The sequence below is a fragment of the Podarcis filfolensis genome (genome assembly GCF_964270895.1).
Source record: "Podarcis filfolensis genome assembly, chromosome: 2".
In the NCBI taxonomy this organism is placed as follows: domain Eukaryota; kingdom Metazoa; phylum Chordata; class Lepidosauria; order Squamata; family Lacertidae; genus Podarcis; species Podarcis filfolensis.
This window is the reverse complement of record NC_139605.1, coordinates 89,986,518-90,012,330: the sequence shown is the minus strand read 5'-3', so window position 1 is coordinate 90,012,330 and position 25,813 is coordinate 89,986,518. Positions and strand designations below refer to the sequence as shown.

At 43.1% G+C, this 25,813-nt stretch overlaps 1 protein-coding gene across 1 annotated transcript; it reads left to right on the top strand.

The window, feature by feature from the left end:
• The first annotated feature begins 5,259 nt into the window (after window positions 1-5,259).
• Window positions 5,260-25,642, top strand: LOC310754213 (uncharacterized protein). The gene is made up of 16 exons (XM_083595849.1): window positions 5,260-5,309; window positions 6,426-6,494; window positions 6,739-7,006; window positions 8,313-8,408; window positions 8,625-8,804; window positions 11,241-13,898; window positions 15,062-15,381; window positions 15,475-15,536; window positions 15,760-15,823; window positions 16,446-16,555; window positions 18,761-18,835; window positions 19,811-19,907; window positions 20,226-20,329; window positions 21,481-21,544; window positions 23,301-23,359; window positions 25,616-25,642. The coding sequence occupies exons 6-15, from the start codon at window positions 11,246-11,248 to the stop codon at window positions 23,301-23,303; spliced, it is 3,552 nt and encodes a 1,183-aa protein (XP_083451975.1). The 5' UTR covers window positions 5,260-5,309; window positions 6,426-6,494; window positions 6,739-7,006; window positions 8,313-8,408; window positions 8,625-8,804; window positions 11,241-11,245; the 3' UTR covers window positions 23,304-23,359; window positions 25,616-25,642.
• The last annotated feature ends 171 nt before the right edge of the window (window positions 25,643-25,813 follow it).

Below are 25,813 nucleotides of genomic sequence, written 5' to 3'. Positions count from 1 at the left end.
CGCTTGAAGAAACTTCTCCCGGCTGGATTTGGGCCCTCCTACATCACTTGGGCACACGGCTTCCTCCCCTGGAATGGTTCTGTTTCCATGTAAGGATCTGTGATTTCAAAGAGCGAGACGGGGGGGAAAAAATAAGTGAAAGAACTTTCTGACGTGCAATTTAATAAGGGGGTGATAAAATGGAGTCTCGAATTGACCTGCAAGGAATAGCTGTAGCGTTGCCAGGCAACCACACGCATTCTAGATCTCACCAGTCTCAAACAAGCTTCTTGGCCTAAGCCATCACAGCAATAGCAGTTGGGACAAGAGGGATCAGGCCTCCCGATGTCATAAGCACTCTGATGTCAGTAACTTGGACAGTTGCTCACAACTGTTCACAAACCCACGGTGTACTATTTATGTGACCTGACCACTTGCCAAAGCTGCAGCTGGCAAGTCTTGGCTACTGAGTGTTAGTGGTGGCTGGAGTCATGGAGGTGTGGCCAGTGAGGTCACAGGGGCATGACCAGTTGTTCTGGTTTTCTCCCCATCTTGCCTTTGCAAAGATTCTGTGGATACTTACGCATTGTAGTTGTACAAATACTTAGGACCTAACTAAACCGATAATTGACTTACAGGAATGCAAAACCTCCATACTTATCACAAATCATACAGTTCCAATAACACACAAGTGTTGAAAGTTGCAAAACACATACAGAAGACACCCACCATTTCTCCTTCCAATCCTCTTACCCATTCACAAAAATAAGTGGAAAATAGATATTACAAAGACACACACTGTCCACCATTGCTCTCAACAAATATTAATTTGAAAACAAGCTGCTCAAATTAGTAACCACACACATTCTTCCTAGATAGCTATGAAGAATGTGTTTTGAGGTGTGGCTTTCAAGAAAACCGTTCTGAGCAGGGTGGAGAGAAATTAATGATTTAAAATAAATAAATCAGATTTTTAAAATAAAATGCTTTTGGAGGAAACACCTTTCTAAAGATAGTTTTCCATTTAAGTTACATTATAGTCCAAAGGCTATTCATCAGGAAATAAGGATTTGTTTTAAGTTTTTCTTATTAAACTTCAACTCAGTCTGTTTTTTTTTAAAAAAAAACATTTAACCACATCAGTTAACAAACATAGATACATATGCTATGTTATTGTTTTAGTAAAGTACAGCAGAAAAGTCAAAATATAAACAATTTCATAATTACCTGTCTTTGTATTTCTAATAGTACAGTATAACCAAATCAGTAATTGTTCATATAACTGTAAAAACTACTCTGAAAATTTATTATTCCAAAAATGAAACCTTCATCTGTTGTTAATATTAATATTATACCAGCAAGAATGAGTCTTTCTATAAAAAAATGATTTAATCAAGCCTTACTGACTAGTGATTTAAATCAATTTGATTTAAATAAAATCAGTTTCCCTTTAATTCCAATATCAGTTACGTGGTACGTGGGGACTTTTTAAAAACGTAGCTACACTTTTGGATTAGCAGTGGCTGCAGAGACCTGATTAGCCAGGGAACTAATTAACTTTATTTTTTTACAATTTATACACCATGATTGGGCGGGGGGGGGGAGAGAAATCAAAGCAGTTGACAAAAAGAGAAAATAAAATTATCCGTAAAAAGTTAACAATGTTTGAAGAGCTTCTCTGAGTGAAAATGAAAGTACTGTACAAAACGCGTCTGAGACAGGAAAGCTGGGGAGGGATTTTTTTTTTTTTTAACATTCTTCTCAGGAGGGAAGGCTCCGCCACAGTGACCAGCCTCCACCACCCAATGTGTGTTTACAGTAGCAATACTGTTTCTGAATGCATAATTTTATCTGGTGCCAACAGCTTTCATAACAGAAGAGAGCATCGTAAAATAACGGATACGCACCACTTCTGTTTACAGTCACTAGGTAAGCCCCCACCCCACCCCCCGCCAAAAAGAACTCAATTAAGAGGCCATTGCAAGCTTTCCAAACTCCTTTTGGATAAGATGTCCTCCCACATTGCCATGGGAAACTGCAGCGTTTAGTGCTAGAATAAGCATTAAATATCTCCGCTGCTTGTAGCATCCCCTTGTCTGTATGCCAGGTTACATTAGGCCCCAGGCTGAAGAGGATCTGATTCTGATACCTTTGCATTGTGCTTTTGTTAGATTTGGCCATGGCAGTCGTAATCCTATCCGTTTGGGAGTAATTCAATTGGCTCTGCTTCTCAGGACTAAGCTCTCAGGCACTTAAGCAGTTCCCGTGCCCTCCCCACCCACCACAATCCCCGTTTCCATTTCCTGCAATCTTGTCCTATGAAGTGGGCGCATTTACCTATGACACTGTGCCAGCCCCCTTTCACACTATTTGCGCGGATGTTCTTGAGGCGGAAGAGAGCCCAACCGAGCCACTGGGAACAGCTGCGCTCCAGGCTTGTGTCTTCTAATTACATCAGTGAAGAAGTGTTGTAGGCAAATGACTCCTCTAACAGCAGAGCATTGCAGCTTAATGTGCAACATGAGCTCCTAACCGGCAGGCAAAACAACACTTCAGCTGAGATGGCCGGCCCCATGACCTTGGCTGTGTTGTGCGGGTGGGAGGGTGAGAGAGAGAGGAGAGACATGGCTCTCATAACAACAGGATTACTCCCTTGAACCTTACAGAGCAGCTGACAATTAGGCAACAAAGAGCAAGTGAAATATTTAAAGGAGGACTTTTTCCAACCTGTGTTGCTTAATTGGTTTGGTTTGCTTTCCCTGGACATGAATATTTTATCATCCCACCTCAGGTTTCCTTTGAGGAACAAGTGACTAGAACCTACTTTCTTTTTAAAAAGTAGCATTGTTACCCTAAAGCTGTGGATAGCTCCAGGATTTTTTTGGGGGTGGGGGTGGGGGTGGGGAGCAGGCAGGTTTCTCACACACAAAAACAGTGGTACCTCGGGTTACAGACACTTCAGGTTACATACGCTTCAGGTTACAGACTCCGCTAACCCAGAAATAGTACCTCGGGTTAAGAACTTTGCTTCAGGATGAGAACAGAAATTGTGCGGCGGCGGCAGAAGGCCCCATTAGCTAAAGTGGTGCTTCAGTTTAAGAACAGTTTCAGGTTAAGAACGGACCTCCAGAACGAATTAATTTCTTAACCCGAGGTACCACTGTATGGGAGGAATAGTGCCTGAGCGTTTTGTCAGGTGTCTCACGTCCTACAGATGCTAGAATCATAGGATTGTAGAGTTGGAAGGGACCACAAGGGTCATCTAGTCCAACCCCCTGCAATGCAGGAATCTTTTGGCCAACATGGGACTCGAACCCACAACCCTGAGAGTAAGAGTCTCATGCTCTACCGACTGAGCTACCAAAGATGCTCCTTTCTTTTTTTCTTTTAAATGAAAGCTGGGAATCTGGTGATGATGCCACCCCTAATGGATGGCCACGCCTGAACCTGAGAAGTAAATCCATTCTGAGCCATGAAGCTCCTGTGCCTTTAACTGTAAAGCAAGCATAAATTCAACAGAAGGGGCAAGTCATGTGTTTTGAATGTGCATTGGATGTGCGTTAAACTAATGGTGTGGATTCCGCCCCCCTTTTCTATCACTGCATCTTGATGGTAGAAGTAACAGAAACAACGCTTTCTCCACTCCTAATAACACCAGTCAGAGAGGTAAGGAAGGAGGGGGCAGAGAACAGAACTGGTTTTAATAACTCTGAGAGGCATTAAAACACTCTGCTTATGTTCAGAGGCACTCTTTCTAGAGGCGTTCGAAACTCCCATTGCTCTAGATGCGTTTTGCGACAGGGAATTTCATTCATGCGAACAGTTTCTGAGCTCTGGGCGCAGTACTGTGCCTAAGATTTCAGATTAAAACTGACACTGCTGGAAGAAAAGGAGGACCTTTTTCTGACTCTCTACTTCTAGCCACTCTCTGAAGACTGGAGAAGGGAGCCTCATAAGAATATTAGGGGGGCGGACAGGGGAGGTATAGCTTTGTGTGTTGTTTTTTTTGCAGTCTTTGGATGAAGACTAGACCATGTGAAAAATGAACGTAAGATGTTATTTAAAAAGTGTGCCTAGACACTCCATTGCAGCGCCCACAACCTAGGTTTAAGGTGCCATCTAGCTCCTAGCTTTCATATCTCAAGTTTCTAATACTGAGCAGCTATTGGGAACTTTGGGCTCCCCAGATGTTGTTGAAAATGGTGATGAATGGAAGGAAATTGTTCTTCTAGTTGATGGGAGCCCAGTAAGCAAGGGGACCCAGGAAAGGCTGCTGATTTCTTGCAAAAAGACTGCCTCCAAATAATTTCCTGCTTATTTCTTTTAGGGGCGGGGCTCTACTTTTCCTGGGCTGAGGATACACTGAAGCTTGTTTCCATCCCCATCTCCCCCAAAATTGGGCCTGACAGAGTTTTGAGTAATCTTTTCTAGCTAGGACACTGTTCAACACTAATCTTAAACCTTATCATTTACTTATTTACCACCTGCCCTTCATCCTAAGGTCTCAGGGTGGGTTACAGAACTAAAAACAATATTAAAAGTCAATTTAAAACATCTTATATGTTTAACAGAATTTACAGCTGTTAATATATATAGAAATGAGCAAACCAGTGATATTTTAGGGAGCAGACTAGCAGGCGGGGGCCCATTACTTACATCATAGGAGCCTACACAACACAAAACACTGTTGCTTTATGTAGGTTTTATTTTATTTATCATCTTACATTTTGGAAATGTGCAACCAGTTTTTCTTCCCTTTAAATTTTTTGGGTGCCCCCAAGAGAGTGGGACCCTAAGCTATAGCTTGTTTAGCTTATACGTAAATCCGGCACTGCTCCTAGCCCAAGTGTCCAAAACTGTAAAAAGAAACCACAGCGACTTGAACCTGCCCTTACATACCCAGGACCCTACTGTGTGTCGCTGTTAGAAAAAGTATAAAATTGAAAATTCTAATAAATATTTATTAAAAAAAAATAGAAAAAGTCCTAGAGCTGCGTGGGTTTTGCAAAGGTTCCAGGATTTTCTTTTATCATACTTCTGTCCAAAAACTGAAGCTGAGAAACCTTGGTTGCTGGGATGCGACTGGCTCAGGGTCATCCCAGGAGCTTCAAGGTTAAACCTAGCTTTCAACAGCTGTTGGCCTCTTTGGAAAACCCCTTATCATATCTTATTAGCAGGGAAGAGGGAGATGCTGCTCAACCCCCCCTCTCTTTCCCCCCTTATGTCCACGCACTCTTTTTGCAGGTGGGTCCCAGGCATTGCACTGGAGAAAGCGAGAAGGCGCTGTGGAAACCACCCCCCCCGTCCCCCTTCAGACCTCCCATTGAATTGTATGGAGGTGGGGAGCGACGTGTGCACTCTTGCCCCCACCCCACCCCAGTGAGAAAACGGTGGAGGGTTAATCATATCTACCGATATTGAGCCTTGGTAAACGAAAGCAAAAGCCCGACTCCCTTCTGGCCTCGTGACCAATGCTGCCACGTTTGCTTTAGGATGGGTGAAAAGTTCTTTTTTTTTTTACAGTGCGTGGTTGGGCCCAGTTTAAACTCGTCTGTTTTTTTTAATGCGCAAACCGCATTCGTGTTTTAGTTTAGGTTTTTTGGGTTGTTTATTTTTAAATGGTAGGAATAAAATAGAACCTGGAGTCCAGGCCTCTCCGAAGGCCTCTCGAGAGGGGTTTGCAACGAAGCGGAGCCAATCTTTTTATCTTATCTGAAGGCGGCGCGTACGAGGCGCGAAACCCCCGATAAGGGGTGGGGAGGGGGGACAACCTAAAATTTTTGCTAAGCAGCTTTCCTACACAGCACCACAACCAGCGTGGATGGGGAAACCCAAACCTCCAAACGGGTTAGAAAAGCGGCGACCTTAAAAGCAACTCCTTACTATGACGGCGGCGGTATAAAGCCGTTCTAGTTCCTGCTCGGTTAGCTGTATTATTCTTATTAATTTATTTTTTACTACCCTCCCTCCCATCTGATTATGTTGTTCCAGCCACTCTGGGCGGCTTCCAACGCATTTAAAAACCATAATAAAGCATGGCTCTTTCAGGAGATCCTCAAAAGATGGAGAATCGCAACATGTCGGGGAGGATTGTATGTGTTCTGCGTGTTTTCCTTGGTCGGACGAGGTGGACAAAAAGCCCTACGCCTACTCTCCACTGTCTCCCCTATAGAGAAGCTCCTCTTCAAGGGGGCGCTTTGCTAAAAGGCGACGCCTTGGGTCTCCCTCTTCTGCCCCTTCCTGCGCCCACCAGTCTAACACGGATGACAAATCTTGCTGGACAGCAGCGATTGCCGCAGCCAGATCCTGCACAACTTCGAATTTTAGTGCTTGTAAACCGCAGTAAGGCGATGTCTTTACTTAACTAAGGCACACCCGCCGCCAACCCCACTTCTAATGAATGCGTAAAACGGTGTGCAAGGTAATATTCCCTGATTCGGTTCCAGATGAAGATGACTCGGGTGGTGGAGAGGAAGCCAAGGCCCGCTGAGTTCAATGGGGCTTGTTACTCCCAGGTAATGGAGTACATAACTGCAACCTTCACATGCCAGCTGCCCCTTCAAAGTGCACACACCCCTTCAAATCGAAAAGGGATGGGATTTGGAAAAAATATATACCGCCGGGCCACATCAATAATTTGGCCTACGGGAGGAGGGGGATTTATTATTTCGGACGAATTAGCTTTAAATATAGCGGGACATGCAAACAAACAAACACAAACAAACAAAGGAGATGGTGAACTAACCTGTTTCTTTCCAGCTACCCGTTGTGTGATCCCACCTCTCCTGACTGGAAAGGGGCGGCAGGTAAAATGCAAGTGGCAATCTTCTTTCTCTTTTAAAGATTCCCTCTAAACGGAGGTTGGCTAAGGAACCTTGTTGGGCAGAAATACAGGCCCCACCCAACATGCGTAAAGTAGTTCCTGCGTATGGAAGCCTTATCTTAATGATCCTAATGATGGTTTTGGGGAGGGGTGGTGGCTATCCTGCTTGTCCTTTTTTAAAAACAAAAGTTAGCTCCGCCTAAGGTTATTTCCTATTTACCCCTTTTCCCTCCCCCTAGCAAGTAGGCAAGTTGGTACTTTGAGAAAGGAGCTAGCTCCTGAAAAAAAGACCAAAGTAGGATGTATGTTAAGAAAGGCTGATGGGCTTGACAACTTGGCCCTATGAACTTTACTTACTGGACACAGGCATGGCATGGTTACCTCTAAAAAGGGGCCACTATCTGGAATATTCTAGTACCAAGAAACAGAATCATACCTATTTGAGGAGAAAACTTTGCCCCAAGGAACAGAACTTTCTACTCTATTGAATCTTTTCAGTTTTCCAAATGGGAAGGCCAAGAGGGAAAAAGCAACATTTTGTTTTCAATTTGCTTTTCCACTCAGGATTTAGCTATCTGTCCTGTTCATAAACCAGACTAAATAAAATGTCACTGAAAGTCTGTGCAGGATTCAGGATCCCCTTAGTAAGCAAACATGAGGAGAGAGAAGAGTCCTAGTCTTCCTGGTAGGGCCTGAAACAGCAAGGCCTGCTTCCACAGCAAGCAATTGGTCTACTTTGTAATATTTTCTCAGCCAGTTAACTATTTGTATTATACAAATGCTCCCATTGTATAATATGAAGAAAGACTACAATGCACAACATTTTTTTTATACTGTTGCTTTAAGCATAAACAAGGGGAGTAATATCTCTTGTAGTGCAAGTATGCCCCCTACCTAGGCAGTAAGACTATCATCTATTTATCAGGGATACAATATTTTAATTTTGGGGACCAGTGTTCACATCTTCCTATTGATTTCCAGAGAGAAAGCCATGCTAATCTCTTGCAGCAAAACCAGCAAAAAGCTTTATGGTATCTTTAAGGACTCGCACGTTTGCCATGCCATAGTCTAGTGTCCATAAAAGTTTATGCCATAATAAATTTGTTGTATTTATAGCGCTGCTAAATTATTTGTTTTTATGCTACTGGTAAAATTGTTGAAGCTTCCCTCACCCTAATCTGGAATGCCCAATACAGCAGTAACAGCTGAAACAAAAACATTTCTCTATTTTAAAAAAATGCATTAAGGTCCCTATACTTCAGCTGACAACTTTAAAAAACAATGCCCCAGACTGATGGTGTTAGCTTGGAATTCATATGTAAATTTGACACTATCAGACTGAACAGAAAGAAAATGATTGAATTTTTACCTCCACAAGTGCTTCAGGTTCTTTTGCTAATTAATTACCAGCTGGACTCACTCTGATTGGATCTTTTTATCCATTTGAATGGCCCTTGTTTGCAATAGTAATGGATCACATTATTATTATTATTATTATTTTGCCTTCTAGCCTTCCTTTCTTCTGTCTCCTGCTTTCTGAGGATTTCACTTTATCTGCAATCTACAAGCTTGTATTGTAGTTACACTGATTTACACTTCAGTCCCAGTAAGTAATACCAGTGTCTTTCAGAGCTTCATGTTTTGCTATTGTGTCTGACTCTAGCATATGCTTTACTCAGGCAAAGACCGTTGTCTCGGTTTTCCCAGTGTCACTGCTAACCATCTGCTGCCATCATTGGTTGAAAAGTTCGGCCATGCCATTGGGAATCTTGAATTATTGATGCCATCTTTCCTTCATACTCCCTGTTCCCTCACGGCATAGGTATGCTGGCTGAACCTAAGTTTGCTATGAAAGTGGATGTACTGGAAATATCAAGAAGGGCTTCTACAGGCTGTTGAAGAAGAAAGGAACACGCTTATTAAAGCATTAGGCTGCACAGAACGCTGACTTCTGATCTCATCACTGCTAATCCCATTGTTGGAATTGAGAGGGAGGAGACTGGTAAGTTGGATAAGGACATTTAGACTAAACTGAAAATGTAAACAAACTGGCTGACTTCGAAATGGAAACTTGAAAAAGTATTCTTAAAGTGGCGCCTCTAAAATATTGAAAACTGCTTTATATTCAGAGCCCACATAATTGCTGTAAAGGATGCAAAACAAAATAATGTATTTTATTGGACCAAGTTACATTAACATAAGATTAACATAGGCAAGTGTTTTTAGAAGATTTGCACTGCACTCATTCAGACAAGATTAAAGCCTTAGTATTCAGTCTAGGTAACATGTTATATTGCAGAATTTCACTCATACAACAAGTGAAAATTTTCATTGGACTCAAAAGCCAACGTATTGCAGTCCTGTTTTCTTTGGAGTTCAAGTTCCTTCTCTTTTTTTGTTTCTTAATTTAATTTTTCCTACAGATAATTCTTGAGGCCACTGCCTTTTCCACATAAAAAGGGTGAAATGAAACAAATTACTCTATAAATAATAAATCAGTATAAATTCTATCCATTAAACGTTTTCTGATATAAAATCTTCTATTCCTAACAATCCTTAATAGGTCCAGTTACAGATAGGTAGCCGTGTTGGTCTGCCATAGTTAAAACAAAAAAAATTTTTTTCCTTCCAGTAGCACCTTAAAGACCAACTAAGTTAGTTCTTGGTATGAGCTTTCGTGTGCATGCACACTTCTTCAGATACCTTCTTCGTATCTGAAGAAGTGTGCATGCACACGAAAGCTCATACCAAGAACTAACTTAGTTGGTCTTTAAGGTGCTACTGGAAGGAAAAAAATTTTTTTTGTTTTAATCCTTAATAGGCTTCCTCATATCTGGCATGCTGGAACAGAATCTTACGTTTTGTTATGCTGAGTGCACAATAGTGCTTCAATGAGTTTGGAACACAAATAGTACTTTCCAGTATTCCTCTTACCTTCATAGACATTTTCTGCTTCCCAAACTAACAGTGATTTGTGGAAAACACTGAAACCACATGAGAAGTAGTTGACAATGGTCTACTGGAAATTTGTGTCTAAATACTAATTTCAAAGCTATGGGAGTATAGAGGTCTATTTTTCTGTATCAGCCAAACCAATTGAGTCTCAAATTCCCTTAATTGTTTGAAATATATTTGCACAGTGATGTAAATATATCCCACAATGCATGGTATATAAATTAAGGCACATGGTGGAGTTTATGTGCCCAATTTGTATTGTATGCCTTATTTAACAAGAACAGAAACTGCATTTTTGGATGCCATCACAGTTTTCTCAATGTGGGCTGAGCAGAGGTGTGCAAAGTTTTGTCTTTCTTATTTACTTATTACAGGGGTGGATAATCAGGCTGTAAATGTGGTAAATCAGAGGTTGCTAAGCTGTGGCCTTCCAGATGTTAGACTACAACTCTCACCATCCATAAACATTGGCCATGCTGGCTGGGACTGATCTGAGGTGGAGTCCAACAACATCAGGAGGGCCACAGCTTAGCCATCTCCAATTTTACCACATTTGCAGCCTGATTATCCATCCCCCATGGAGTTCAAGGTAAGTTGAAGTATTTGGAGTGAAAGCCCCCCCCACCCCCAAACAAGGAATGGCAAAAGTTTTGTATGCAGCTTCACATGGAAGGGAAATATAGTGGTACCTTGGCTCTCAAACTTAATTCGTTCTGGAATTCCGTTCCAAAACCAAAGCGTTCCAAAACCAAAATGGATTAATCCGTTCCAGACTTTTAAAAACAACCCCTAAAACAGCAACTTAACATGAATTTTGCTATCTAACGAGACCATTGATCCATAAAATGAAAGCGATAAACAATGTACTGCAGTCACACAATCAATCAATCAGTAGCTGAACTGGGTTCCACACAGTCACAAAAACAAAAAAAAGAGCCGTAGAAACGCAAAATAAATAGCAAAAACAGACAGCGTAACACGCAAAACAGAAGCATGGCACTCAGATCAGAAGCATAGCACTCAAAACGGAGCACGTTCAGCTTCTGAAAAAAGTTTGCAAACCGGAACACTTACTCCTGGGTTTGCAGTGTTTGGGTTCCAAGTTGTTTGAGTACCAAGGCGTTTGAGAACCAAGGTACCACTGTGCATGTGTGAGAGAAGTTCCATACTTCAGTGTAACATTTCCATGTCAGTTTTGTTTGTGATGCCATAGGCATGTCTGAGCAGTTCCATAATTGTGGTGCCCTTACTGCTATGTGACATCAGTTTTGCTATCAAGCTGCCCACATCAGCAAAGGGGTGTGTCAAAATACAGTTTCAGGTCTTAGACCATTGGAGAATAGAGAATAAAAAATCCAGATAATAAGAAATCGGCCACCCCTTCTGCAGGTGATTTGTGGATTTAAAAAAAATTACTTGCACATTCATTGCACATAGACTATGACCTCTTTCCTCTTAATTGATGATGTGCTTATGTATATAGGAAGAATGGCACCTTCTCGGTCTAAAGCAGAACGCAAAACATCCAGAGAACAGAAAGCTGAGCATGGCAGCCAGGTAATAACAGCACATGTTTCTCGAAAAAAGAAAAAGCATGTTGACGAATCAAAGAACCAGGACAGAAGACTGAAGAAAAGAAAGAGCAATGAGAGAACTAATTCTGAAGATTCATCCTCTAATGAGGATGGGGTTCCTGTTGTCTCCGTGCAGGGCCCAGCAAAGGGCAAGGGAGAGGTGAGAAGGCTGAAGGAAGGAAGGAAGAGTAGCTTCAAGAAAGAAGGAAAAGAGAAGAGAAGTTCCAAGGTCAGAGAATGTCATTCTGATAGAAGACATGAGCAGTTAATGTGCAAGGGAGAGAAGAATGAAAGAAGGGTTGTGAGGCAAGATGATCAGATTTCAGGACAGTGGCACAATGCCAGCGCGAAAAGCGCTGAATCAAAGGACGCTGAAGACAATGAGAAACACAACTTGAAAAGGAAACGTAAGAAGCAACCAAGCAAGAGAAAGAATATCGCTGATACTGAGTCCCTCACCATAGAAAATGAACAAGGTTCCCCTTGGAAGAAGCAAGAGTCATACCAGAGAAGTCATACTGAAAGCAAGGAACAGTGTAAGAGGAAGCCTCGCTATAAGGCTAGTGGTAAGACTGCCAGAGAAAAAAGTGGAGGGCACAAGAAGACACATACTGGAAAGTCAGCTAGAATACTTTCCAAAGCAAATCCTGTGGATTCAGAAGGTTCATCATCATCATCATCTTCAAACTCCCAAGATAAATACAGTTTGAACCAAAGAATGGGAGATAAAGAGACTGGAAAGGACAAGTTCAAAGTCAGAGAGCGTAGACAGAACTCTTTGGAAGATGAAGATGAAGAGCTCTGTTCTAAGAAAGTGTTACCCGCTATTGGGGAAGATCAACCTGCAGGCAAAACTAGTGACTGTCAAGAACTTCAGGAAACAGCCAGTGAAAGTGAAGGAAAGTCAGAGATCATAGCAGCAAGACAAGAGGCTGAGAATGAAGAGAGTCACTCTGAGATAGATGAGAAAATAAAAGGGAGTGATAAAAGTTATGTGGCAAGAAAAGTTACAGCAAGTGATAATGATGAGCAAAGTGGTAACTCAGACAATTGCAGTAGTAGCCCTACAGAGGAAGAGAGCAATGATGGGGAGCATGAAAATCTTTCGGAAAAGGGGAGTGGCAAAGAAGCCTCCGACTATGAGCAGAGTATACCTGTAAGTGAAGAGGAGGAAAGTGAGACGAGCAGCTTTGCAAAAAGAAAAAGTAGAAACAAGAAAAGATCAAAACTCCTCAAGTTTGGCTCAAACAAAAATCCTCAAGAGAACCACCAGACGGAAGAGAACTTGAGTGTCAGTGACAAAACAACCACCTCCTCACTACAACTAATAAAGCACAAAAGTGAATATTGTGGTAAGACTGATCCATCCAAACAAGGCATGCATTTAGAAGAGCAAACAAGCCGAGATGCAAGTTCAAGAGTAGATGCAGTGGCCTTGCTCGAAAAGAGATATAGCCATCTGACTTCACAATCCCAAATTCTGCTAAGCCTAAAAAGCAGGCATAAGGATGCTAAAGCCAAACTATTGACAAGTGGCAGCAAGCTTTGTCCTAAGGCAGCAGAAATTGGCTCTGATTTGAAGAAAGCTGGAAGCATTCATCCAAAAAAGAGTACCAAAAAAAATGACAAAATGGTTTCTAGAGCCAAGGAGATTAAAGAATCAAGTCTCTCTACTGCTTCAAGCTCAAACATTAATACTAGAAAGCTTTCTGTTGAGAAGAAAAAGAAAATTGGAAAAGTAACTGGAAATGTCAAAATGGCTTCAAATCTGGTCCTGGAGACAAGAGAGGAAGAGGAGCTAGTGGAGGAACAAACCGTTGAAGATGCTGCCGGAAAAGGCACAATCTCTTCTAAGCAAACGAGATCCAAATCTCTACAAACCCTTTCAGCGTTTAAGAAAGTGACCCATTGGCTTAGCCATAAGCCTCCCAAGAAAGCAAGCTTGAAAGAGCGCTTCTTACGCATAGCACGTGCAGTTGGCCTCTCAGGATGGCTCTTCAAGAAGTTTGGCAAGAAGAAGAGGAGCAACAAATCATTTGGATTCAGGAGAAGAATGGCCATTCGGGTTGTTGGCACTGTTGGGCTGGCCAAGAGATGTGGCAGGCCTTTCCATGACTCAGCAGGGGAGCAAATGAAGAAACACTTGTGTAAAAAAGGGTCTTCCTGTTCCTTGTTAGAATGTGATCAAACCGGAGATGAAGATACAGTTGTGAACAAAGAACTGGAAGAAGGGGCAAGGTCTTCAAGGAATTTCCCCTGTAATGAAGACAACTTAAAACCTTTGCTGATGAATCTCAGTGGACAAACCGAGGAAGAGAAAAGCAGTATCACGGATGCCAAGTTTGCTATTGTGTTCCCCAGGGTTCATCAGTTGGTGAAGTCCAAAAACGCTTCTCTTGAAATTGACTGTAGTGGACCACAGCTGCAGTCATGTGATCAACCAAGCAGGAAAACAATAATATCTGTCCAGCCAGATGCTAAATTGCAACATGAATATTCTAAGCCAAATGGCCAAAGGAATAGTCAAGTGCTTCCTTGCAGTCCTCAAGCTGATGTATCTATACCAGGTATGTAAAATCAAGCTAATCCTAAAGTAAGGTAAAGGGACCTCTGACTGTTGGGTCCAGTCATGGACGACTCTGGGGTTGCGGCGCTCATCTTGCTTTATTGGCCGAGGGAGCCGGCATACAGCTTCCGGGTCAGGTGGCCAGCATGACTAAGCCGCTTCTGGCAAACCAGAGCAGCGCACGGAAACGCCGTTTAGCTTCCCGCCAGAGTGGTACCTATTTATCTACTTGCACTTTAATATGCTTTCGAACTGCTAGGTTGGCAAGAGCAGGGACCGAGCAACAGGAGCTCACCCCATCATGGGGATTCAAACTGCTGACCTTCTGATTGGCAAGCCCTAGGCTCTGTGGTTTAGACCACAGCACCAAAAAAGCTATTAAGTTGCTTATGCCAAATAATAAAGACTCTTAAGAAAAGGAAAAAGGCAGGTCTTTAATTATGCTCCATTTCCCCCCAAATATAGTCCTCCATGTACCTTCCTCTCAGCTTTCCTGCAGTGCCTCTTTCCAGTCAATGGCCATGTCTATTCTATAACTTCAGTTTGTAAGCCAGGAAATCCACCATTAGCTCTCCCTTACTCAGCCTTACTCTATATATCCCCCCCTTCTCTCATTTCATAAAACCAGACAATGAAAAAAGGGGGAGAAATCCTTTGGGCATTTGTAATAATGATTTTGAATGTTCTTCTGTTTTTTCTTTTAACTCTAGCTGAGGTAAGAGCTGTTACCACACTACCTCAGGATACAAACATTGCTCTTTGCCATGCTGCCATTTTGAAATCCCATCCAGTAGGCTTTTTCTGTTGAGCTGAAATTCTTGAGGGGGAATGGTGGGTCAAAACAGTGTTTTGGTTTTCATTAGTATACATTAGTGAAGTTTTTAATATTTGAAGTTTTATTCTGTTTTTAGTGTTCTGTTGGGAGCTGCCCAGAGTGGCTGGGGAAACCCAGCCGGATGGGCGGGGTATAAATAATAAAGTTATTAAAGTTATTATTATTACTGTGATGTTCCTCTAATGATGTGCCTTTGATCCAAGAGGAAAGCAAGATCGGGTTCCTTGGATAAGAGTGAAGCGTTCATTTGCAAACTTCAAACTTGGATACCTTCAAATACAACTAGAAACAGTTGATGTAACATATAACCTGCTCTCTTTTCTTCTAAGTTGAAGGAAGGGTGTTACAAGACTCTGTACCTTCCAACTTGGGGGAAGATGACAAGGCAGACCTCACCCAGAGGAGCACGCCAGAAACAGTGGATCAAGTGCACTGGACTCAGCACCAGCCTTTTACATGTGACCCTACCGCTTGGCTGAATTCTGAAACGCTGCTCCCACGGTTCACCATTGAGAACTTAAGCAAGTGGACTTTATATAAAGAGCAGGATCTGGCCAAGTCTCCTAGGTCAAAAAAAGCATTGCAGGGAAGGTGGGAGGCAGAAGATGTCACTGAAGATGTTCTTGAGATGGACATGATGCAAAAGCAGGTTGGTGCATTCTGTGCTAGAGGTCATCGTGTGGGATGTGGCTGAATTGATGTTATGTATCTCTTTGAAATGCCATTGTCATATACCTTCCAGATGTACAGAGATGAGGATTGCTACATGGAATTTGAAAAAGTGGAGGACCTTTCCAGGTTGGAGTAAGTATGGTACAAGGCGTTTTTCTGATAGTAGTGTATGAGGAAACCCAGGATCATCAGGGTCCAATCCAGGATTCAGAGTGTAGTTATGTATTGATTTACTTCCGACATCAGTAGTAAACATTTCTTCAAATTAACTGCTGGATTTTGTTTTGGGGGGTAGAAAAATAGGTATGCTATCAAATCAAAATCCTCAAATATAATATTTCTTCCCCCCACCCAGGGAAGTCAGCGAAAGCTCTGTGCTGCTGTGCCTGAAAAAGAGATTCCATCGCAACTTTATTTATGTATGGATATTACTTTCTTAATCTCTGTAATTGATTGTCATAAGGAGTAAGTGCATGTGTGTAAGAATGCTGAGAATGGGAGACACTGATTTCCCACATGGGGAAGAATCCACAATGGAACCCCTTGTGACTGAATAACAGTGCCATTTTCTTAGTGTAGAACACGGGTTGGGAACATTTTTCAGCCAGAGAGCCACGTCTTTATCTCTCCCTCTGCTGGTGGGCCAACCTAGGCAGGTGGGCAGAGCTGGCTACCTGTCTCTCACCTGACATCATAGTAAGACCAGGGAATGCTTCCCGTTGAAGCCCTAATGGTTGCAAACCAAACCATGGGGCTTTCAAACAACCCTTCATAATTGCAAGAAGAGCTGGCAGGCAGGTGGGAGTGAGCCTCGCTTGATAAAGGAAGAACTATGAGCCGTTTGATGTTGAGTGTGTGGCACGTGGATGAAAATGGCCTCATGAGCCAGTTGGGGAGGCCTAGAGGGCCATGTTAGGTCTGCAGGCTGGAGATTCTCCACCCCTGGTCTTTACAAGAGTTAAGAGAGGGGACTTGGGTTTGAAATTCCTGCCCTGCTTTTGAGGATAAGTAAAGCCAAGGCAATGCTGTGCTTCTTCCTAGACGTACATTGGGCATATCTTGATCTGCATCAATCCTTTCAAGCCACTCAGCCTTTTTTCAGAAGACGTGGTGATCCAGTACCAGAATGGCCTGCTCTCCAGAAATGCACCGTATGTCTGCATTGTGTTTTCTCCTTGCCTTATTCTGATAATCTCATTCATGCTGCATACAAAATCCTGGCTTTCATTTGCAATCTTGGGCTCATTTCACTTGGCCAAAGTGATGTTGTTGGTTTTTAAAAGATATTTCATAGACACTCCACAAATACTCTAATTTGTAAATACTTTGCAAAAGCGTAGATTACTGAAAATAAGGTGTTTGGGTGCTGACCTTTGCACCTGAGCAGCTTCTCTAGCCAGCTGTGGCTTTTTCTCCTATGCCCTAATGATCCTATGAAGTGTAGTCTCTCCTATTCCTTAATTCAATCAGGGGAAAGAAAGTGGAATTGATTGTTTTCACAACACTGTGTGCTTGCCTTGCAGGGTTGCAGTTTACACAGAAATAAAACAAAAGACAAAAAGATTCCCAACACCCAATATATTTAGTAGGTTACTGTAAACTAGGTTGACTTTGAGATAGTAATGGTCAGCCTCATTTTCAAAGAGTATACAGTTGTTTGTTTGTGTTGGTAAAATCATAAACTAGAGGGTGTCCAGAGATCCACAGCAAAAAGCAGCCTCTATTCAATAGCCCTGTGTGGTAGACAAGCTTTAAGATTGTAGTCCTTGAATTGAAATAATTTCCATTAGGAGTAAAAAGAGTCTTTAAGAACTTGATTAACTTTTAGATGCAACTCTCTTATTTATCCCTTCACAACAACATTGCTGTAAGGCAGACAGGTTTTAAAATTGTAATGGCCAGACTCATATTAAATCGACAGGGCCTGACTTATATATTTCCCATTGGGGAGATTTTTTTAAAAAATAATGAAACAGTTCTTCACAATAACCCTCTATGGTAGGCAACTTTTAAGTAATCTCTGGTTTCAAACCAAAAATAGAAAAAATTATGGTTTCTTATTGCTTATGGAAAGTAATATGTAAGTGTGCTGCTGATTTAATCTGAGGCTGGCTATTACAGTCTTAAAGGTCTGCCATGCAGGGTTGGTGTTAGTGAAGGGTTGCAGCTAAGAACTAGAAAAATCCACCTGTTCAGATGCCAGTGTAATGCTTTGATCTGAGACTGGCTTAAACCATAGAACAACAACAACAAAATCTGTATGAGACTCATTTTGCTATTAATATTCTGATCACTCCAGTTTTAAATACCTTCTTATCTCACATGGCTGTATTATGCCAAAGTGCTCAGCTTTGGGGTTTGCTGCCAACCAAAGTACTTTATTACAATAGCTTGTGGAGGACTAAGTATAATGTGGGGAAGTTTTTAAGCCTCCTGGCGTGCATTCCACTAAATCTAATTCTTATCGCCAGGATACTCAAGCCAGTGTGGTGTAGTGGTTAAGAGCAGTGGACTCATAATCTGGTGAACTGGGTTCACGTCTCCGCTCCTCCACATGCAGCTGCTGGGTGACCTTGGGCCAGTCACACTTCTCTGAAGTCTCTCAGCCCCACTCACCTCACAGAGTGTTTGTTGTGGGGGAGGAGGGGAAAGGAGAATGTTAGCCGCTTTGAGACTCCTTAGGGAGTCTCAAATAAATAATAGGGATAAAGCAGGATATCAAATCCAAACTCCTCCTCCTCCTCCTCCTTCGTCGTCATCTTCTTCTCCCAACCTCTCTCCCAATTTCATTCTTTAACTAAAACTTTCCATGGCTCAAGCACTCTCAACCCTAGACTTAATGGCTCTGAGCCACAGCATCTGCACAGTTTGGTTCTGTTAGGTTACAGGTGGGCAAGCTGTGGCCCTTGGTATAATTTTTGACAGTTCTCGGATACAACAATCCAGAGAAAGTTAGGCACAATTAAGTTCTACAGAAACCCAGCATTTATTGGAATAAGCTGCTCTGGTTTCTTTCCCCCCCGAAGGAGTGTGAGGTATGAAATGTTAATAAACATGGTCCAATTTCAACATCTGCAACCCAATGTGGCCACTTCTGCCTCAGGAATTTCCTGTCCTCCCTTACCTTACCGCTCTGCCAACTCTGCTGCCTAAATATTTCAATGTGTTTGTACAAAAAGTAGCTGTTGATAAGGTGTTGTGTCAATCTCTGTACAAATAAGCCTGAACTAATTTTGATGCAACTGGAATTTAGTAATAACTAAAAACTGGCTGAGTAATAACATGGGTTTTCCTCTTTCTCTCTCTCTCTCTCTCTCTCTCCCCCCCCCCCTCCATTTCTTTTGGTCCCCTTGCAGACATATATTTGCCATCGCAGAAATGGCATATGCCTTCTCTCAGAGCTCAGAGAAAGAGCAGTGCATTGTCCTCAGGTAAGAGAGAGATAAAGGCAACTTTCCTAAGATTGTCTGAGATTTATTCTCCATCTCCCTATTGCTTCTTCCGCACTGATGCAAAAGGGGCCCAAGTGTCATTAGGGGCACTATTCAGGCCATGTTTGTTGGGTGCTTTCCTGGAAGTAAGCAATTGAATTCAGTGGAACTTACTTCTGAGTAGAAATATTGTGGTGTTGAGATTTCTCTTCAGGATTCTGCTGCTTCTGCAGCTAATCTGCAGCCATGTAATACAGAGGGCCAATAGACAAGCCACCTGCTTGACTAGCACAGGCTTCCTCAACCTCAGCCCTCCAGATGTTGTTGGCCTACAACTCCCATGATCCCTAGCTAGCAGGACTAGTGGTCAGGGATGATGGGAATTGTAGTCTCAAAACATCTGGAGGGCCGAGGCTGAGGAAGCCTGATCTAGCACATTCTTTCATTGGGACAGGAGGGGAGGAATTAGTGCTTTGGATATGACTTGCCAGCATTTGGTGTGTTTAGGAGCATCATACCAATCTTCCAAATATGCATCTCATGTTGGGACAGTATGTGGGAACCTTGGTGCGTGGTGGTGGTGGTGGGAATCTGCCATAGTTGGTTTTCAGCATGGCTTTATTTTATGGACTACTTGCCCCTTATGATCAAACCTATTGATTTGGGTGGCCATTAACACCATTGAGGTTTCTCTTGAGCTTCCAGCAGTCTTTTCAGACTGGTTATATTGCCATAAAAGTTGTGTTTTGTTTTTTCCCCCTTTTTGGCTAACAAATTATCTTCTTCTTTGTTGCTGTTTATAATAAGCAATGGACAATGAGATCTTAATTGGGTTTTTTTTTTTCAAGAAAGAAAAGGAAAAAAACCCACCAGTTCAACTGTTGATAAACTGCACTGGTGGAGAATGTGATCCAGCAACTTAAATAACAGTGATGATCTTTGCATTACACCTCCCTCCTTTTTAATGTTTTCCAGTGGACACAGTGGCTCGGGAAAGACTGAAACTGCCAAAGCGATCATCCTCTATTTGTCCAGGCTATACCAAAGGCAAGAAAGCCATGGGATAAAGCAAGTATGTGTACTATTATTTAACATTTCTTTAGTGACAATAAGATGTTCAGAAGTTAGATTGTCATTGAGCACAATTAGTGCATGTTGCAGCCCGAATACTAAATGCTTGGTCTGAAAATAAATCTTAGTGAAATCTTCCATACAAATACATTAAAAAAGGTAATGAATTAATTAGAATTTTATATCCGCTTACCCTGGGAATAACCACCATTGAGCTCAATGGGACCCATAAGATTGTACTAAAAGTAATGTAATGTTATTGATTGATAAAAAAAATAAGACAGCATCTTTAATATTAATATTGTCCTTGTCCTTACAGCCATCTGATGTGTTACCCATCTTGGAAAGTTTTGGAAATGCAAAGACCATCTTAAATGACAACTCTAGCCGCTTTGGAAAGTTCTTGCATGTCCACCTAAGACAGTGAGTTAAAAATAAATAAATTAATATTTCTGTTTGAAACAGAAAAAGCATAGATAGTGGGGGATGCAAAATCAACAGTAAGGTAATAACTTTATTACCAACAATGTATTTTTTAAAAACTTACTGAACGTGTAAAGCTAGTGGATGTGTTAATGGAGGATATAGCCTTATCAGTGATTCCTGTTGGCTCATGTTCACATGCTTGGGATGGATTCCAAGGGATTCCAGTCAGCTTCTCTTTGCTGTTTGAGGAATGATTGTCTGCTCTTAAGAACCGTACGGACGTACCAAGGAGTCTTGAGCACAGCCTGCCTCTGTCACATGGGAGGCTGTTCTCGGAATCGTTTCCAATGAGAGACTGGTTCTCTTGGGCTCCACCCAGAGCAAGGGCAAGGAGACAGGTTCCCTTCCAGCAGCAGGAGGAATGGAGCTGAAATGGCAAAACTGTTGGCCCTCCAGACGATGCTGGACTCTGGTTCCCATCATCCCTGACCTTTGGATGTTCTGGCTGGGGTTGATGGGAGTTGGAATACAACAACAACAGTAGGGCCAGATGTTCACCATTTCTGACTTATTGTAAATCCGTTAAGAAATAGTGTGCAAATCAGCTCTGGTCTACAAGCTGGTGCCTCTTGGGAGATGACAGTACTTCTTAATTTATTATGTAAAAGAGACTGGTGCAGTAACAACAGATTCATCTTTAGTTTTTCTCACATAAAATCTACCACGTGCCTTCATTTGTATGTCATGCTTTCATTGACCAGGTCTCACTCTGCATTTCAAACAATTAGAGGGATTTGAGAGTCAGCTGATTTGGTTGCTATAGAATAGGGAGTTGTAAACTCCCACAGCTTTGAAATTCCAAGTATTCAGACGCCAGTTGTCAGTATTCCCCAGCATTTATTTGAATCAAAAGACCTCCCTCAGATACTTTTCCATGAGATTTCAGTGTTTTCCACAAATCACCAATAGTTTGGGGAGCAGGAGCCTGTGTTTTAAGAATGCTACTAAACCTCTGAATGCCTTATTTCTTCAATGGCGAGTGTTCAAAAAATTGCCTTGCATTATTGAACAAAACCTCCCATTCCATAAAGTCTATAGTCAGGGCAGAAAATAAAACGACTCGTCTTACAGAAATCTCTTCCTCATAGCGGATTTATGGTGGGAACGTCCATCTCTCAGTACCTTTTGGAGAAGTCCAGAGTTGTTTTTCAGGTAAGGACAAAAGTGTTCTCGCATGTCAGATGGCCAGTAAATTACCTGTGTGCATGAGACACACTATTCTATATTAAGTAATCCCGCTTCCATGTGTGACCTGCAAACCCACATAGGGAAGAGTTTTTTGGGTAAAAGGGAATGGGATGGGGGACAGGATTTGTAGAGACCTGAGTTTGTGCTAGTTGTTTGTAGATGCTTTTGATATTTCTCCTTTACCCTGGCCTTTGATACCTTGAGATGTAAATTTTTAGGACCCACCCTATTCTTGTGATTGCAATTGTATTTTAAATGGCTGTGATCCACTCTGGGATGGTAATGGTGATGATTATGATACCACCTACACATGATGTGGGAAGTCACATCCTCCTGAGCAAAAGCTGCACCTCCATGTGGGAAGGTAACTAGTCTACAGAATCACCTTGCAAATTCTGAAGCTTGAACATGGCAAACTAAGAGATTTGGGGGGGGGGGTCCATAAACATGGATCAGTGAAGTTAAACATCAGTCAGTAGTATCCTACAATCACCGTGTCCACCATCTGTACAGTTCATTTTAAAATCTCAGAAAACTGCTGGCAGTCAGCAACCTTTTTTTCTCCCAAGTAGTATACAGTCATACCTTGGGTTAAATATGCTTCAGGTTGAGCGTTTTCAGGTTACGCTCTGCGGCGACCCAGAAGTAACAGAACACGTTACTTCCGGGTTTCGCCACATGCGCAGACGCTCAAAATGATGTCATGCGCAGAAGCGGCAAAACGTGACACATGCAGACATGCAGTCGCGTGTTACATTCTACTCAGGATGCGAACAGGGCTCCGGAACAGATCCCGTTCGCATCCAGAGGTACCACTGTATTCCTGTTAAAGAGAACGATGCTGATCCACACTATACACTTATAGCACATCCATGACCTCCCCTAAAGCAGGCATAGGCAAACACGGCCCTCTGGATGTTTTGGGACTACAACTCCCATGATCCCTAGCCAACAGGACCAGTGGTCAGGGATGATGGGAATTGTAGTCCCAAAACATCTGGAGGGCTGAGTTTGCCTAAGCCTGCCCTAAAGAATCCTGAGAACTGTAGTTTGTTAAGGTGGCTGTAGTAATAATAATAATAATAATTTATTTATTTATTTATACCCTGCCCATCTGACTGGGTTTCCCCAGCCACTCTGGGTGGCTCCCAACAGAATGTTAAAAAAACACAATAAAATATCAAACATTAAAAAAACTTCCCTAAACAGGGTTGCCTTCTCAAAGTCAGATAGTTGTTTATTTCCTTGACATCTGATAGGAGGGCGTTCCGCAGGGTGGGCGCCACTACTGAGAAAGCCCTCTGCTTGGTTCCCTGTCTAGGGATTGGTCCTCCAAGAAGGGAAAGCTGCTGTTCCCAGGACTCTTCAGGGCTGAGCTCCATGCTTTAAATGTGTGTTGGATGTGCTTTAAATGTATGGGTTGGGATTCAACTTGAGTCCTGATAACTAGCGCAATGGGGCTTCCACCCCTCCCCTTGTGCTCCCCCCGATATTGACTCATTGGAGTCAGAAGACCCTCCAAAAAATGTGCAGGGTGGAGGAGGAGGAGGATTGTTCTGTCTGGCAAGTGAAAAAGCCTGAGATGACAGAACAGCTGCTACAGCAGAATGTTAAATTCCTCCCATGGTGTGGATCTGCGAGGGCTACCTCCTCTTTGTTTTTTAGGGCCGATGTGAAAGGAGCTTTCATGTGTTTTATGAGCTGCTGTGTGGTCTTCCAGTAGGACAAAAAGAGGAACTTTACCTGCAAGAGGCAGAGACTTACTTTTATCTAAACCAGGCAAGTAAATAGATGGTTTTAGAGACTCATCTGAACCACAGCAGTGCTTGTCTTGCTTTACAGAAATAGCTTGACTCTGATGTATTTTTCCCACTCCCCAATTCTGCAGGGCTAACCCTTTTATAAGGATTTAAAAGGTTTTATAGGGGGTGAAATTACTGGACTCGAAAAAGAAATCTGAACTAAAATATCTCATGGGCAGGCTGACCCATTCATATTGATGCAATTTCATTTAACCTGCCTCTTTCTGAGTGCTTGCGGAAGTAATAGCGTGTTCTTGTTGTTGTTGTCAAAAATTTCCATACCGCCCTTCATCTGAGGATCACAGGGCAGCTGAAACAAAATGCATACAAAAGTAACAAACCAAAGCAACTCCCCCAATAATTTCACTCTATACCTACATAATCCTTGCTGTGGAATGGCATCCAAAAGAAGGCAGTTTTTAGCACTTTCAGCACTTTAATAGACCAGAAGAGGAAGGATGTGGAATAGTTGTACAGTGGTGCCTCGCAAGACGAAAAGAATCCGTTCCGCGAGTCTCTTCGTCTTGTGGTTTTTTCGTCTTGCAAAGCAAGCCCATTAGCGGATTAGCGGATTAGCGCTATTAGCGGCTTAGCGGGCTTAGCGGATCAGCTGATAAGCGGCTTAGCGGATCAGCTGTTAAGCGGCTTAGCGGATCAGCTGATAAGCGGCTTAGCGATCAGCTGATTAGCGGCTTAGCGGATCAGCTGATAAGCGGCTTAGCGGCTTGGGAAAAAGGGGTGAAAAAGGAAAAAAACCCCGCAGGAACTCGCAAGACATTTTCGTCTTGCGACGCAAGCCCATAGGAAATTCGTTTTGCGAAGCACCTCCAAAACGGAAAAGCCTTTCGTCTAGCGGGTTTTCCGTCTTGCAAGGCATTCGTCTTGCAGGGCACCACTCTATACCCAGTCTACAATATGCCACTTATACACCCAGTAGGTCACTGCAGTCTGTGGGAGAACCTCTTCCTCATGTTCCAAAGAGCTCAGAAGCTCCAAAGTACCGTAACTTGAAGCAGGGCTTTAGGGTGGCTGCTCCCGCTCTTGCACTTTCTGGAAACAACTGAAGACGTTGTTCCAACATTCCTTCCCAGGTGGATGAATTGGTCTCTGCCATTGGTGCCTTACTTGTGTGGAAGGCGATTAAATGTGAGGTGCTCATTAAGTAAAGGTAAAAGGGACCCCTGACCATTAGGTCCAGTCGTGGCCAACTCTGGGGTTGCGGCACTCATACCTGTACCGAGGGAGCCGGCGTACAGCTTCCGGGTCATGTGGCCAGCATGACTAAGCCGCTTCTGGCGAACCAGAGCAGCGCACGGAAAAGCCGTTAACCTTCCCGCCAGAGAGGTACCTATTTATCTACTTGCACTTTGACGTGCTTTCGAACTGCTAGGTTGGCAGGAGCAGGGACCAAGCAATGGGAGCTCACCCCGCCACGGGGATTCGAACCGATGACCTTCTGATCAGCAAGTCCTAGGCTCTGTGGTTTAACCCACAGCGCCACGCGCGTCCCTGAGGTGCTCATTACATGAGAACAAATTCTGCTGCTTGGGCTAGAGTTAAGTGGACTTGGAAACCCTTCAATGGGTGTAGTTCACATTGTAGAATACCGTATTTTTCGCCCCATAGGACGCACCAAGTTTTTTGGGGGGGAAATAAAGAAAAAAAAATTTATTTCCCCCCCAGGCGCTTGTGGGGCCGGCAGCGGGGAGAAGCGCTCTTCTCCCCGCCGCCCGCCTTCAAACCAGGTCCGGGGACAGCGGGAAGACGCGCTGCGCCTCCCCGCTGTCCCCAGAGCTTGCGGGGCTGGCGGCAGGGAGAAGCACGCGTCTCCCCGCCGTCAGCCTCCAAACCGCATCGGGAGACAGCGGGATGGCGGCGTTCCGTCTCCCCGCTGTCCCCCGACCTTGTGGGGTTGGCGCTGGGGCTCTCCTGAAGCCTGGAGAGCGAGAGGGGTCGGTGCGTACCGACCCCTCTCGCTCTCCAGGCTTCAGCGAAAGCCTGCATTCGCCCCATAGGACGCACACACATTTCCCCTTCATTTTTGGAGGGGAAAAAGTGCGTCCTATAGGGCGAAAAATACGGTATGTTGGCAACCCAGGTCTAACCTCGCATGTACTTTGAAAATAGCCCCTCAGTCACAAAAATCCAGAGTTTATGGGCTTCCTACCAGGAAGCGTAAGTATTCCCAGGGCAAGTTCATTCCTAACTATGCAAACTTGTGTTGACTCTCAAGGGCCGAGTGTGTGAGCTTCCAGGAAAGCGGGATGATCACGATTTTCTGGTCTTAATTAAGGCTCTCCAGACGATAGGTCTCTCCAGTGACCAGCTGAACTCCATCTGGGCAGTGCTCTCTGGCATACTGCAGTTGGGAAACATCTGTTTTACATCCTGTGAGGTATGTTGCATCTTTGCAAAATCAAGGTGTTATTAG

Bases quoted from the DNA above. Each gene is read 5' to 3' on its own strand.
- LOC310754213 (XM_083595849.1), top strand. From the start codon at position 11,246: ATGGCACCTTCTCGGTCTAAAGCAGAACGCAAAACATCCAGAGAACAG. The intron at 15,382-15,474 runs GTTGGTGCATTC...TATACCTTCCAG, and splicing joins TGGACATGATGCAAAAGCAG to ATGTACAGAGATGAGGATTG. The intron at 15,537-15,759 runs GTAAGTATGGTA...CCCCCCACCCAG, and splicing joins GAGGACCTTTCCAGGTTGGA to GGAAGTCAGCGAAAGCTCTG.